Raw genomic sequence first — 14403 nt, forward strand, 5'->3', positions numbered from 1 at the left:
CAGACAACCTCAACCACTACATAAGGGCCATATAGCCCTTTTGGCCCATTGTCCACCCCTCTTCGCCAAATAAAGACTGACGAATATGTTGTGTTGATTGTCTATATTCTTACTCTTTTTAGTACTTTCAATACATCAGTGTGCCTAGCAGTTACTTTTCTGGACCTTCTTCAGGACTGGATCTGGTCAGAATTATTGTGTTTTACTGATAAGGGTTTTTGACAGTTTTACCTGAAAGTGGATGCTGATTTCATTCACATAGACCATATGCTGATTTCATTCACTTAGACCATAGTAATGGTATTCATTGGTTGAGCATTGATTGTCAGTACTAAAGATGTTTCAAGAGGTGGTTTTTGATGTCCTTTTGCTAATGCTATCCATTACTTTTTGAAGATCAGTGTCTTTTAATGTTATGCCTCTTTATATCTATTTACATTCAGCAAACGCTAAAACATAGTCCTCTTAATACAGCAGTTTCTTTTTTTTTAAACAGCAGATGTACCTTTCTCTCCCAAAATGATATATGTAACACAGTTGGATGGACACACACCTTCTACAAGTAGTGTGTTGTCCAGATTGATGCACATTATCAGTCCACTCTAGGGATACTTTAGTGATACATCTGACAACGAATGCAAGTTCCAAATGAGAAGCAGGTGGTGGAGCAAACGTGATGATGGTATTAATGAAGTTGCCAACAGGGAAGATCAATATGGTCATAAGTAGAATTGGCCCAGCCTTTTTAGAGAAGGGATGTCATATGATTGGTGAAGGATGAGTCTAAAAGTGTAAATATGTTTTGTGCCGTTTTGTATGCTACTTAGAATTACATTGCAATGGCCTGATGCGGGGAAATGTGTAGGCAGGAATGCTAAGGCAGAGACCCTCAGTAAGCCATTAGTCAAGAAGCAGTCAGCTGACATCTGTGAATTTTCTTTCACTGTTTTTTTCCTACTCAATCCTTACATTAGATGTCTGGTATCTGGGAGTGGATGTGTGAAGTGACCTAAATGAAATTTTGGGAAATATCTGCTTTGGCTAAACTGTTTAATTTTTGTGTTTTGTGGCACATATAGTGCACACTCAAAGTCCCAACCTTTGATATAGTAAGCAAACTCTCCGAAATGAATTCATAAATCTACATACAGCTTAAAGTTAACAATTAAAAGCAAATTCTGTACAGGATAATACATACTGAGATAATTAAATATGCATGTTCAGCAGGTCATTAATCAGTTACTAGATGTACTGTTTACACATTAAAGATGATGGTTCTTGATATCCCTTTTTCTGATGCAAGTGGCTGGTGCATGAGGTGTGAGTGATGGATAACATCAAGTTAATAGAAAGATGTGAACCTCATGTAACATTGGCAAAATGCTAGTTGATGTCTTTGACATACAGAAAAATAGTAAGCACCACAAAATATCTGAAAGCTTGTAATGTTGGCCAAAGAGCAGAGGATTTAAAATGTAAGCATATAAGATTCCTTCAAGGAAACCAATAAGTGCAAGACTATTGTCAAGTGTCAGTGGAGTTTCTAATCTCAACGATACAACCACATAAAAGATATTCAGGGATTCAAAGATACTCCATAAAAAATATGTTCAAGTTTGCAGTAAAACCCACTCCCCTCAATGACATTAACTTGAGACAGATCTAGAAATGTGCTCACATATCCCTTTCAAGCAGACCTGGTACATATAGATTACCTATTGCTTTACCCTAAATCCCATGCTTAATGAAATTCTTCTCTTCTCAATCATATAATTTCAGCATGGTTCTCAAGAAGATAATGTTTGTATTCGATCTTCCCTTCTAGAGATCCATTTGTGTGTCTAAGAATTTCAGCATGCTACATTTTATTAGCTACAAATACACACACAATAGATTAATGTTCCCTTTAATCTCTGGTACTATTGGTTATTATGTGTTGCAGTTGTAGCCTTAGTCCCTTCAAGTATTAATGGAGGTGGCTGTCCCGATATAATCTCAATCACTCCTCACCATAGCTGAAGAAACTTCAGCAGTGTATCCTATGGGAGAACTTAATTAGCAAGCTTAATGTACTTCTGCGTGTATCCTTGCAAGGTGCATTCTCTATTTTATTGTGCCAATCCCTCTCTTAATCAACGATTAGAGGAACAACCATTGAATTAATTCTTTATTCCAATTTGAAATCCTAACTTAAAATTCTACTTAAGAATTTTAAGTCAGCAGAACATGTCTGATCAATTAGTTGCACTAATTGTGCATCTTCTAAGTCAGTATTTAAAGTGTGAAAATAGTTGTTGTGGTCACAATGGTTTTTAATCACAGGGGAAAGAAATACACAGAGCAGGAGACTGTGAGAGGTGTCAAACCACAGAGGATTGCTACACGCTACTCAGATGCATTGAATATGGTCTAAAAATGAAAACGCATAACTTCTGATGGAGACTTCAAACTTTAGATTCCTCAGGCGCAAGAATGAATCTGTAAGATTTTTATGCATAAGCCTTGCGTGCCAGTAAGCTAGGTCCTCCCTGAACTGGAACACAAGCAATCATGTTTTGCTGTTGGTAGACAAGTTTTTTGCTGATACGCCATTGGTATAGTGGAGTACTGCACATGTGTGATAGTGTGAGATATGGTGTATATTGTATGTTCACTGAACCACAACTAAACTTTAACTGTCTTTTTAAAATTATTTTTTAGGCTTTTTTCTGATGTACTGTATTCACCTGATATATAAGCATTCTGGGTTATGCACAGAACTGTGCAGTGGGGCTGGCCACTTCAGCTAGGCCTTGCAGATGCAGAGAGCCAAGCCATGCTGTACACTGCATTCAGTTGTGCGCATCAGGGGTTGACTGCAGGGCCTGGTGAAAGACCAGGCCTTGTGCCCAGCTCTTACATTGCACAGTAGGGTTGGTTGTATGATATGACTTGGCCAGACCTTACAACATGAGCCCGTACATCTCACTAGGACCTTGACCCAACCACTGTGCCCAACTCCCACATTGCACAGTAGGGATGGTTGCACGATATGACTTGGCCAGACCTTACAACATGAACCCGTACATCGCACTAAGACCTTGACCCAAACATAACCTTGATTGTTTTACCTTTATCTGATAGAGAAATCTAGTTGCAGATTCCTTACCTTAGAATTTCCCCAGGCATCAGTCTGGATCTGGAGATTTTTCTTGAGCAGTACCCCTCCATGCCATTAGGTGGTGTTGAGATATGACGCCGCAGGTTTTATGTAGGCACAAACCTGGCATACTGGCATCAGTTCTTTTCTTTCCACACCAGCCTAGCGCTGATCCGAAGAAGAGCTACCCCTCAGTCATTTTTGGACTGAAATGTTTTCTTTTTTTTTGTCATAGTTTGTGTGTCGATGCTCCTGGTGCGTTGATGCTGTCTTCAGGTAAGACTTGGGTCAAGCCCTGCGGATCCTATCATTGGATGATGTCTGTGACAGATCCGCACCTTGTGTGTCTGTGGTGTCTGGAGTGCAACCACGACCTAAAGTTGTGCTCCAAGTCCCGGGCCATGAATCTGAAAGCTTTGAGAGAGCGGTCCCTAAATATCCTTGCTTTCGGGTCAGTGTCACACTCTGTCGAGAGGAAGGTCCCAAGCAGAGTTGCAGAGTCCCCATTCTTCATCGACCCACTCCAAATACTTGGGACTGTCGGGTAAGTCTAGGCCCAGAAAGAAGTTAAAGAAGAACACTCGTTCTATTACTTCACCCCCGTCGGTCAGCTGAAGAGATGGGGGGAAATAGAGCATCAACTTTCTAGGCCTCTGTCCTCAGGGTCGACTTCGCACCTCCCTGAGATTCCAGAGTCAGAGCGACCCATGCCTTCAGAGAGTTTTATGAGGCCATGTGCCTCATGTTTTGGCAGTCTGAGCCCGCTGGAGCATCCTCGTGCCTCACGGGATCAGAAGGGGCCAGGAGTCTTCTGCCTCAGCTCTGGGGGGGGCACCCATGGATCCGTTCCTGGATCCAAAATGGCATCAGTTGTACCACCTCAACATTCCCAGACACCAGTTCCGACATCGTTTCTCCTGACGACGCCTATGCCCCTAGGTAGTGTTGACCCCATCCTCATTGCAGACTCTGACACAGAGCCGGACAGGCATTGCATGATGCCAATTCTGACTTCAATAGGGGCCTTTCCCCCATGACGGATCCTGAACCTTATTCTTACGGTTTGGGGAATGGGGAGGAATGGGAGGGAGTCATTAGACCTTCTAGAATACCATCTGCAGGAAAACCCTATAGACCAGCGTACGGACGTGGGTGAAGCCAGTGGACTCAATACTTCCCCTGATACTGCCATGCTTTCTCCCCCTACCATGGCTATGGAGAAGGGAGCGTCCTATTCCAGGGTGGTGCGAAGAGCGGGCGAGGCTCTGAACCTCGAGCTACCTTCGGTGGCATTCAGGACTAACTTCCCTCAAGGATTCTCATGCTATGGCCAAATTCTTGGGCCTCACGGCGGCTCCTTGTCCGCCTCAGTCTGCTTTTTGCCCCTTTTGTGGCTATGGAAGGGGCATCTTATCACATCTGTTTCCCTCCAGCCACTGTGCCATGTATGCTGCCCAACTTCTGCGTGGCTGGGGATGTAGGATTCACAGTCCTCATAAATCAGAGAGCCAATGGTCCCACCAGCCCACCCCACCGCCCATGCAGCTGCCTCCAAACTCTCCTAGTCTGACAATTCCCCACCAGAGACCAGTCAGAGGCAGGATTCGTAATGACCTGCTCCGCTGGCAATCCATCACTTCAGGCAGACAATTTCAGATAGTTGCTACTCCCTCCCCTTCGATTCTACCCCTCCATCCATACCACCATCCTGTGATCGGATGACTGAGGATCACTTGACACTTCTCTGTGAGGAGGTTATGGCTCTCCTGGCCAAGGGAGCCATAGTGAGGGTCCCTATGCCAGAAGTAGGTTGTGATTGTTATTCCAGCACCTTTCTGGTGCCAAAAAAAGACAAGGGTCTTTGCCCTATCCTAGACTTAGTTTCCATAAAATAATCCAGTGAGGTTAAAATGAAAACTTACAATGTTGAGCTTGTTATATTCTCAGGACCCTCCACAATACAGCTTCTCTCAGCATCCCTCAAACTTTTACCTGCAACAAATGAGATACCTTAAGACCTGTCTGTAATCTGCAGATGCTTTCTCTTATTCAACACAAATTAGAACATTCTGCAATAATAACAGAAGAAAACCTTTCTCAGGAGAAAGTAAGAAATGGAACACGTGTTTGACAGCATTGAAGTTCAGCTCATTTAAAAATAAAAGTTCACATATCATGAAGCAAGATGACAACCTGAGTTAGTCATTATAAAATGCAGGTGTTCTTAGGCTATAATCATTCTAAACATGAATAATTCACTGTTAATACAGTTGTCTATTGATATGTTAATGTCAATATAATGCAAAATATTTAATATGAAAGAACCCTTCACAGGCTAGTGTGGTGTAGCAAGGTGGCAGTATTTTGTGGTATGACTGGGAGGTCTTACCATGTAAAATTAGCACATTACCCAGTAGTGGACCTTGGGTTCACACTAGTAAACTTTAGCTCAGTCCTGGTAGTGTGGCAAAGAACAGTTATGCTACTTAGAGGAACATGTGTAAAGCATTTCACAATAGATGGGGAAATAAATGAATGGAACGACTCGAAAGAAATATAATACCGATTTAGAAAAAATAAAGCTTATTTTTATATAAATTTAGGCACCAAAACAAACTTTTTATCTTACATATAACCAGAGTTATGAATTTTAGAAGCTTTGGAAAATACTGTATTTCTTTCAGGCAAACAGTTACCCTTGGAGTAAATAGGGAAAATCAAAGTGTGCACTCAGGCACTTGTAGGGTGGTTCTGCGGGACCCTATACCAAGAGTCAACAGTCAGCTTCTTACTACCTGGCCCAGGAACTCCGGGCGCAGAGGTACTTAAGCTGTCCTTGGTGTTGACGGGGTCCACGGCTGTTGGCCCGTTTGCACCACTTGACAAACAGGTACTTGGGAGTGGTCACACGCTTTACCCTTTGAATGCAGAGATCTTTGGGGCAGTTGGAACTTCGCCACCACGTCCGGTGGCTCTGGGTTCGGAGGTAGCTTCTAGCTGTCAATCACTGGAGCTGGTCGCGCCAAAGCTGCTTTGCTGCTCCTCTCGAGGTCACTCTATTCAGGCTGCAGAACCACAGGAGAGGGGTCGTTCCTGACGTCAGTCTCTATGCTTGGGGTCTGCTGTAGAGTCGGAGATGTCTGAGTGGTCGTCGGTTCCCAGGTTGGCGACAGACGAGCCTTGGTAGCTGCAAAGGTGGTCTGCTGGTACCTCGACAGCTGGAGGTCGTCCGGCAGGGAATAGAGGCTTGAAGCGTGGCAGAGAACTCACTCCTACTCTCCGGATGCTGTAGACCGAGTTTCTTGAGGCTCACTGACACAGAGCCTGTTGGGTCGCAGTTCTTTGACTTCAGCATGGTGTTTACTCCTGCTGTTTGCAGGGGACTGGTACCACCAGACAGGGGAGTCTTTCTCAGCTTTTTGGTGTCCACTGGGGTTCCTCCTGCTGGGACGAATGTGCTTTGACCACGGACACACGTCGGTCACTCAGTTCCAGTGGTGGTCTCCTTAGGTCACTTCTGTGTCCTCTGTTCGTGCTGCGGTTGGATTCCAGGTCCTGTTGTCGGTGACAACGTCTTTTTTGTGCCTCTTCTTCTTTGCAAGTAATAACTCTGGGTGTGGGGTCATGGGAGCCCCTTAAATCCTAGCTTAGGGGGTGTTAAGGGTACGGGGGAGGGGCCAATGGGCTACTGATCCCCGCTGCTAGTTCCGCCCCTGTGGTGATAACTTCATGTTGGATGATGCCACTTTCTACTCAGAACCCACTACTCCTAAGGGTTGCTAACTTGGCAGAACTCTTCCTTGGCTGAACAGACCTCCTAGCCCACCCTAAAGGTGTGGCTACCCTTTTGTAGGTGTACGCTTGCTGCTTAGCTAGTTTTCCCGCCTGTTTGGCTGGACAGAGCAGGAAAGGCTTTGTCCTCCACTGGGGAGACAAATAATTACATATCCAAAGTGGGGGAAGCCTTTGAGGCTCACCCCCATGATTACCTTTCTCACTAACCATACTGGGAGGGAGAAGGGGTGACCTCCTTCCAGCCCAGGCACTTTTGTCTACATCCTGGGGAAGTGCTAGCACAACCAGCAGAAGGGCAGACTCTTGTCTGTGGTGACAGAGGCTTGAGAGAACCTCCAAAACAGAGCGCTTGGTAACTTGGTGGGCACCCTCTAAGGGTGCCACCAGAGCATATGCTAGTTAATCCTGAGCATGGGCATCATACTCAGGGTTAAAAAGCAAGGTGTCTGATAACAAACGCGAGGGTAATCAGCCGGGCCATCACAGAGCTGGACATCTGGGAACTGCTCAGGTGCCAGTGCATGTTATCCTATGGACGGCCGGTTACTTGTGGTAGCATTAAGTTTTGAATGCTATCATTGGGTCATATATGCTCATGCACATATGTCCTCACTCATAGTACAGAGCACCCTGCCTCCTGGGCTATAGGAGGCCTGCCTTAGTGGGTCACTGACCTGTCTATGGGCAGTCTGGGGACTCTGCCTGCACCTGGTGTGGGTAGAGTTGCACTCAAGCAGCAGGCTGACATGCCAGCTCTGCAGTTTCACTATAACTCGGGTTACAGAGGGAGGCACAATCAGTGCTACATCCCTGGGGACCCCTTTACCACCCTGGCCACTGTTACCAATTACTAGGAACTTACAGAGGTGGTAAAGTCATTGCCACCTGGCCTATGCAATTCGACATGCAGTTTAAGGGACAGAGCTTAAGTACAGAGGTCTGGTTAGCAGGCCTGAGTACACTAACAGGTCAGAAACAGCAGCATCAAGCCACAAAAAGTGGGGGTGACCATCTAAAAAGTGTCCCTTTGCAACATATGGTACTGGTGGAAATGTCTGTGAACCACCCCAAATGCTAATTTCGCCCCTAGTCATGCATGTATTTGACATACACCATGTTACACCAGAAATATTTCTCGGCCCATTTACTACCACCATTAAGGCAGCAAATTAGCATTCGCGTACAGAGAGGATAAACTGTTTACAAAGGGTTGGTGAATACCTCAAACATGCACATTTGTAGATGTGCACTAATATGAGTTTGACAGAATTCTAGTGATTGCACCAGGTGGAAGCATTATTTTAGTTGCCTTTACTTTCTATTTCTCATTCCACTTCTTCTGTTGCATTGACAGTCTTGTCAAGTATTTTGATGGCTGTTTATTTTGATTAATTTCAATTGTATTTTAGTAGAACCAATGTTTAACATTTTGTCTCATAATATTTACCAGTCAACTGACGTAAACTTGATTTTATTATAAGCTAATTTTGATTACTTTTATGCCCATTTGAATTTCTAATCCCTGTAATTTACTTAATCATATTTTATATTACAATTTTGTTGCAACTTTCCATAATTCTTTTGCATTTTCTACTACATTATGTTAAACTATAAAATGTGTCAAATAGTTCATTCCTCTGTTGATACCTGAGCAATGTCTGTAGTCTCACAGGATTGTTTAACTGGAGGTCCCTGGTGTCTAGTGGGAGAGCTCTGCTCTTATGCTGGGCTGCCCTCTGCCTCTTTTCTCTTTTTTCCTTGATTTTCCTTTGTGTACTGTCTTTGTGCAGTTTTTCCTTTTGTGTACTGTTTTTGTGTCGTTCGCTTTCTGCTTTTCTCTATCTTTTCCTCGTTTCTCTTGTCACTAGCTTCTCTCTCTCTCTCTCACTTTCCCGGCTGCTGCTGCCCCATGGCCCTGCCCCCCCTCTTTTGCGCAGTTTCCCACTCCTACCTCCCAGCTGTCCTGTCCTCCCCACCCCCCATTTAATGGCGGCCGCTGTGCAGCAGGAAGAGCAACCTCACTGACCTAGTCAGTGAACTGCTCTGCCACCGCGTAGCTCCACCTGCAAGTGAAGCCCATCTGACTCGAACTGTGACCTCGGTCAGAAGTTCGAGGCCCATCTCCACCCGCAGGCTTCTGCCTGCGCCTCATCCCTGGTGTCTAGTGGGAGAGCTCTGCTCTTCTGCTGGGCTGCCCTCATCCTCTTTTCTCCTCGTTTTTCCTTTGTGTACTGTCTTTGTGCCGTTTTTCCTTTGAGTACTGTTTTTGTGCCTCTCGCTTAATGCTTTCCTCTATCTTTTTCTTGTTTCTCTTGTCACTCTCTCTCTCTCTCTCACACTCTCCCCGCCGCTGCTGCCCCACCCCCCCTTTTTCACGCCATTTCCCACTCCCGCCTCCCAGCTGTCCTCTCCTCCCCCCTCCCTACTTAATGGCAGCCGCTATGCAGCTGCGCTGCTGGCATGCCTAGGGCAAGCCAGTCTGCACACGACCAGCGCCAGGGCCCCTGGTCCTGCTGCCTCTACACGTCAGGAGCACTCATCGCACTCAACCCAGGATGCAACAACAACTGCAAGCAAACATCACCAGCCAACACCCACGGATCCTTCAGCTGCCTCCACGACCACCAAACCTACACCACCACCAAGACCTTGGACCCAGCACAACCCACCCACAACAGCACACTGACCCTGAAATCTCTGAAGTGCATTCTCCCCAACATATGCTCTCTCCATAAACACGCTACCGAAATCTGGGACCTCCTTGAAATCACCACCCTGGACGTTGCGTTCCTCACCGAGACCTCAGGCCCGGACATCGCCATCCTCCGGGGATACAAGATCATCCGGAAAGACAGCCCCAGCCACCCGGGGGAGGAATGGGGAGAGAATCGCCATCATCCACAGGTCCAACCTCCACCTGAACACACACTCCGAAGAATCAACAAGCCTGATGGAACACCTCCCCTTCAAACTGCATACCAGCCTGACATCCACCATCATGGGAACCCTCATCTACTGCCCTCCCGGACCACGTGCTCCCTTCGCAGACTCCATCACGGACTACATCTCTGCACAAGGCATCACAGCCACCAACTACACCCTGCTGGGAGACCTCAACTTCCACCTCGACAACCTACAAGACCCCAACACTGCATCCCCCCTAGACAAGCTCCACAACATAGGGCTCCGACAGATCGTGACAGAGCCCCCACACTCAGCAGGACACACTCTCAATCCCATCTTCACTACAGGAATCTCCCCTACCTTCAGACACCCCTCAGACCTCCCTTGGACAGACCATTGATGCATCCATTTCACCTTCAACGCACCCACCGTCATCAGACCCCAACACCAACCATCACATAGAAACTGGACAAGAATCACCAACGATCAGCTCACCACCCCCCTTGCCACCCCCACCATCTCACACGAGGACAACCCAAACACCGCAGCACGCACCTTCCACAAATGGATCGCCGACTGGGCCATCACCATAGCCCCCCTCAAAAAAACAACAGCACCCACGTAAAGTAAGCCAGCTGGTTCACCCCAGAACTCCGAGAATCTAGACGCACATGTCGCTGCCTTGATAAAATCCTGAGAAACACCAAATCCACAGAAGCCCATAGCAACTTCAGAGCCGCCACCACCAACTCATCAGAAACACCAGAAAGAAAGTTATACAAGACAGAATCTCCTCACATGCACACAACAGCAAGGAACTCTTTAGTATCATCAAGGAGTTTGCCCAACACAACAGTGGAACAACGGACATCCCACCCTCACAGGACCTCTGTGACAGACTCCACACCTACCTCCACCACAAAATCAAGACCATCTACGACAGCTTCAGCAAGGACAACCTATGCGCAGAACCTCCTCTACCAAAACCCAATACCAACAAACCAACAATCACCACCTGGGCCCCCCTCACCACTGAAGATACTCTGAGAACAACGAGGTCCATACACTCGGTCCCCACAGACCCATGCTCCCAAGCCATTTTCAACAGACCTGCAGACTCCATCGTCCCCAAGCTCCACCTCACCATCAAACGCTCACTAGCTGCCGCCACCTTCCCCGACGACTGGAAACACGCTGAGATCAACCCCCTTCATCAAACCCTCAGCAGACCCCACCGACCTCAAAAACTTCAGGCCCATCTCCCTACTCCCCTTTCCTGCGAAAGTAATCGAAAAAGCAGTCAACAGCCAACTCGCCACATTTTTAGAACACCACAACATCCTCGACATTTCCCAATCCGTATTCGGGAAAACCCATAGCATCAAAACAGCCCTCGTGGCTGCAACAGACGACATCCGCTCCCTGCTGGACAAGAGAGAAATTGCGGCACTCATCCTGCTAGACCTCTCGGCGGCCTTCGATACAGTCTCCCATCACACCCTGGTACGAGGACTCCATTAAGCCGGCGTCAGAGAAAAGGCCCTCGACTGGATCCAATCCTTCCTCTCTAGCAGAACTCAATGTGTGAGACTCACACCCTTCCTCGCAGACCCCATACCTACCACCTGTGGAGTTCTCCGGGATCCTCCCTCAGCCACACGCTGTTTAACATCTACACGGCCCCGTTAGCCACCATCATCAGAAGCTAAGAAATCAATGTCATCTCTTACGCCGACGACACCCAACTCATCCTCTCCCTCTCCAACGAACCCAACAAAGCCAGATACAACTTCCACGAAGGCATGGAAGCAGTAGCCAACTGGATGAGAAACAGCTGCCTTCAACTGAACGCAAACAAAACAGAAGTACTCATCATGGGCCCTCAACCCAACATGTAGAATGACTCCTGGTGGCCACCCACCCTCGGAAACCCACCCACCCCCACCAGCCAAGCCTGCAACCTCTTGATCATCCTGGACTCCAATCTCATCATGAACCATCAAATCAACTCAGTCACCTCCATCTGCTTCTGCCCCCTCCCCCTCCTACGCAAGTCCTTCAAATGGATCCCCCTCAAACATATAAAGACCGTCACACATGCCCTCATCACCAGCAGACTGGACTATGGCAACGCACTCTATGCCGGAATCAACAAGAAACTCATCTGCAACTACAGAACATCCAGAACGCCTCCGCCAGACTGGTCCTCGACCTACCTCGACACTGCCACATCTCGCAACACCTGCATACACTGCACTGGCTTCCCATAGGGAAAAGAATCACTTTCAAGGTCCTCACCCACGCACACAAAGCCCTCCACAACACCGGACCAGACTACCTCAACCATTGACTCAACCTCCACGTACCCCACAGGACCGTACACTCAGCCCAGTTCTCTCTAGCAGAAGTACCCTACATCTGGAAGCCCAGAACAGGAGGACGCTCCTTTTCCTACATCGCAGCCACCGCCTGGAACGCCATTCCTCTCCACATAAGACAAACCACCTCCCTCCTCAGATTCACGAAGGAACTGATGACATGGCTTTTTTAAGAACCACCAGTGAACGCTACACTCTGCCCCCCTCGCCTTGAGACCCTAACGGGTGAGTAGTTGCGCTTTACAAGCTTTGATTGATTGAGGTGGGGAACAGTGTGGAACTTCACTTCTACAAACTGCCAAAGAAACCTTCTGCAAACACTTCACAACTTCCCAAATTGTAAAAAAGGTGTATTTATCTCCTTTTTGTTGAATGTTAATTCTGCACACCGTGTTATTCACTATGTACTTCGACCTTATTTCACTTCACAGCTTTTGATACATACTGCAGTCATTTTTGTGTCTTGTCTGTTTAATTTAAAATGTGTCCCATGAAGTAAACGGCCCTAAAAAAAAGTCAAAAGAAGATCAAGTATGACAAAGTGCCTGAAGTTTTCCCAAAGAATGGAGTCTGATATATCATATTTTGCTCTAATTCATCTTTGTTTCCAGATGTCCCTACTTTATTTTCCTCTTTATATTCGTTGATGAAATATGGTGAGGAGCACTGAGGTGCACTTGGAAAACATTAGGCACGACATGAATGGCCCATAAAGGCTGACATTTGTTTAAAAAGATAGTGCTTTGTCTTCTTTTTCTAGGCTTGGTGGTGGTCCAGAAGATGCAAAGGAAATCATGCGGCACAGTTTCTTTGTCGGCGTAGATTGGCAGGATGTGTATGATAAAAAGGTAGGTTTTCCGAGAATTCTTATTTAGTTAGTCTTGTCCTGACTTGGTTACTGTTACTCTGCTTGGTAATGTTTATTTAAAAGGTTAGATTAGTAGATTTTAATTATTTCCCCACCCTGGTCTATATACTCTGTTCACATATTATAGATTAGAATGAGCTGTCACAGAATTATTGTATTTTCAAACAGCCATCCTGTGACATGTTTTTTATACGAGTTTAGTGTTCGATAGCCGTGACAAAAAATAAACAAATATTGGCAAAACCAATAGGCCCGGCCTTCGCTTCCAGCCTTTTTGCTTTGTCAATGCCTCATTTGTTTGCCATGCATTTTGCTAAACTTGTATTGTTGGTAAAATGCCAGGCCATCTTCAGTCTTAGCAAAAATTAATAATTGGCTAAAACGAAAAATGTTTTTGGCTTCCGTATGCGCACATTGCCATAGCAGCCTCAGCACTTACGGGAACTACTTTGTGTGCGGATGTGCTCTTGTGAAAATGCGGAATGCTGTCACTGGCATGAAGTTAGCCAATGGTTAAAGTGGGCTGGCCATTTGCCCCATGCTGTATGCCGTAGTGAGCAAATAAAAAATGTGAATGACCCAGACCAAGGGATGAAGAGGGCTGGCTGAAAGTCCATAACGAAAGTATATATTTACATACATTTTTAGCAAAATCAAAGGTCTTGGCTGGCAGCAGAATTTACAAAAAAAAAATAAAGTGATTGAATTAAACGTTGGCTTTCCAGGAGCAGGATTTTTTCTGAGGGGTTAGTGGGAAGCACATTCCTAACGGCTAAGAGCTTTTCACCTACCATAATAGGCCATTCACTAATGTTTGCTCATGTTAGCATTCATTTATTTTGTAAGACATGCACCTCAATATGTAACTTTTTTCCCCTCACAGGATAAGACCTGCCAGTTAGCATGGTGCCACACGATATCTGCTCCTCACGGTTGTCTGGGAGGAACGTATATCACAGGGTGGGCGCACAGTTAGCTGGAAACCGCTGCAGAGATCAGGTTTCCTGCTAATTTGAAAATTTAGCTCATCGATGTCCATTATGAGGTGTGAAACTTCCACAGGACATCGGTGGCAGCCTCCAAAGTTTGATTTGGTTTTTGGCATGGAGGAAGGGTGAAGGGGGCCGTTGTGGGCGGGGGGCTCTGAATTTAGGAGTGTCTCGGACTGTGCTCGGCACTACGCTCTGCCACCTTCATGGCCACACCCCCTCCTCTCATTCAGAAAAAATTCACAAGTTGGCAGGTCTGCAGAATGTCAGTCATAATGACGCCCAAGATTTTCTTTTCGATTTATAGGTTTCCTAAAATGTATTAATTCC

At 46.2% G+C, this 14403-nt stretch overlaps 1 protein-coding gene across 1 annotated transcript in view; it reads left to right on the forward strand.

The window, feature by feature from the left end:
* AKT3 (AKT serine/threonine kinase 3) overlaps nt 1–14403 on the forward strand; it is a 734901-nt gene that overhangs the window by 668057 nt on the left and 52441 nt on the right. Inside the window, exon 12 of the mRNA XM_069234462.1 lies at nt 12977–13064. Coding sequence (XP_069090563.1) covers nt 12977–13064 — 88 coding nt within the window. The remainder of the gene's footprint in view (nt 1–12976; nt 13065–14403) is intronic.

The sequence above is a fragment of the Pleurodeles waltl genome, chromosome 5, assembly GCF_031143425.1.
Source record: "Pleurodeles waltl isolate 20211129_DDA chromosome 5, aPleWal1.hap1.20221129, whole genome shotgun sequence".
NCBI classification, from domain to species: domain Eukaryota; kingdom Metazoa; phylum Chordata; class Amphibia; order Caudata; family Salamandridae; genus Pleurodeles; species Pleurodeles waltl.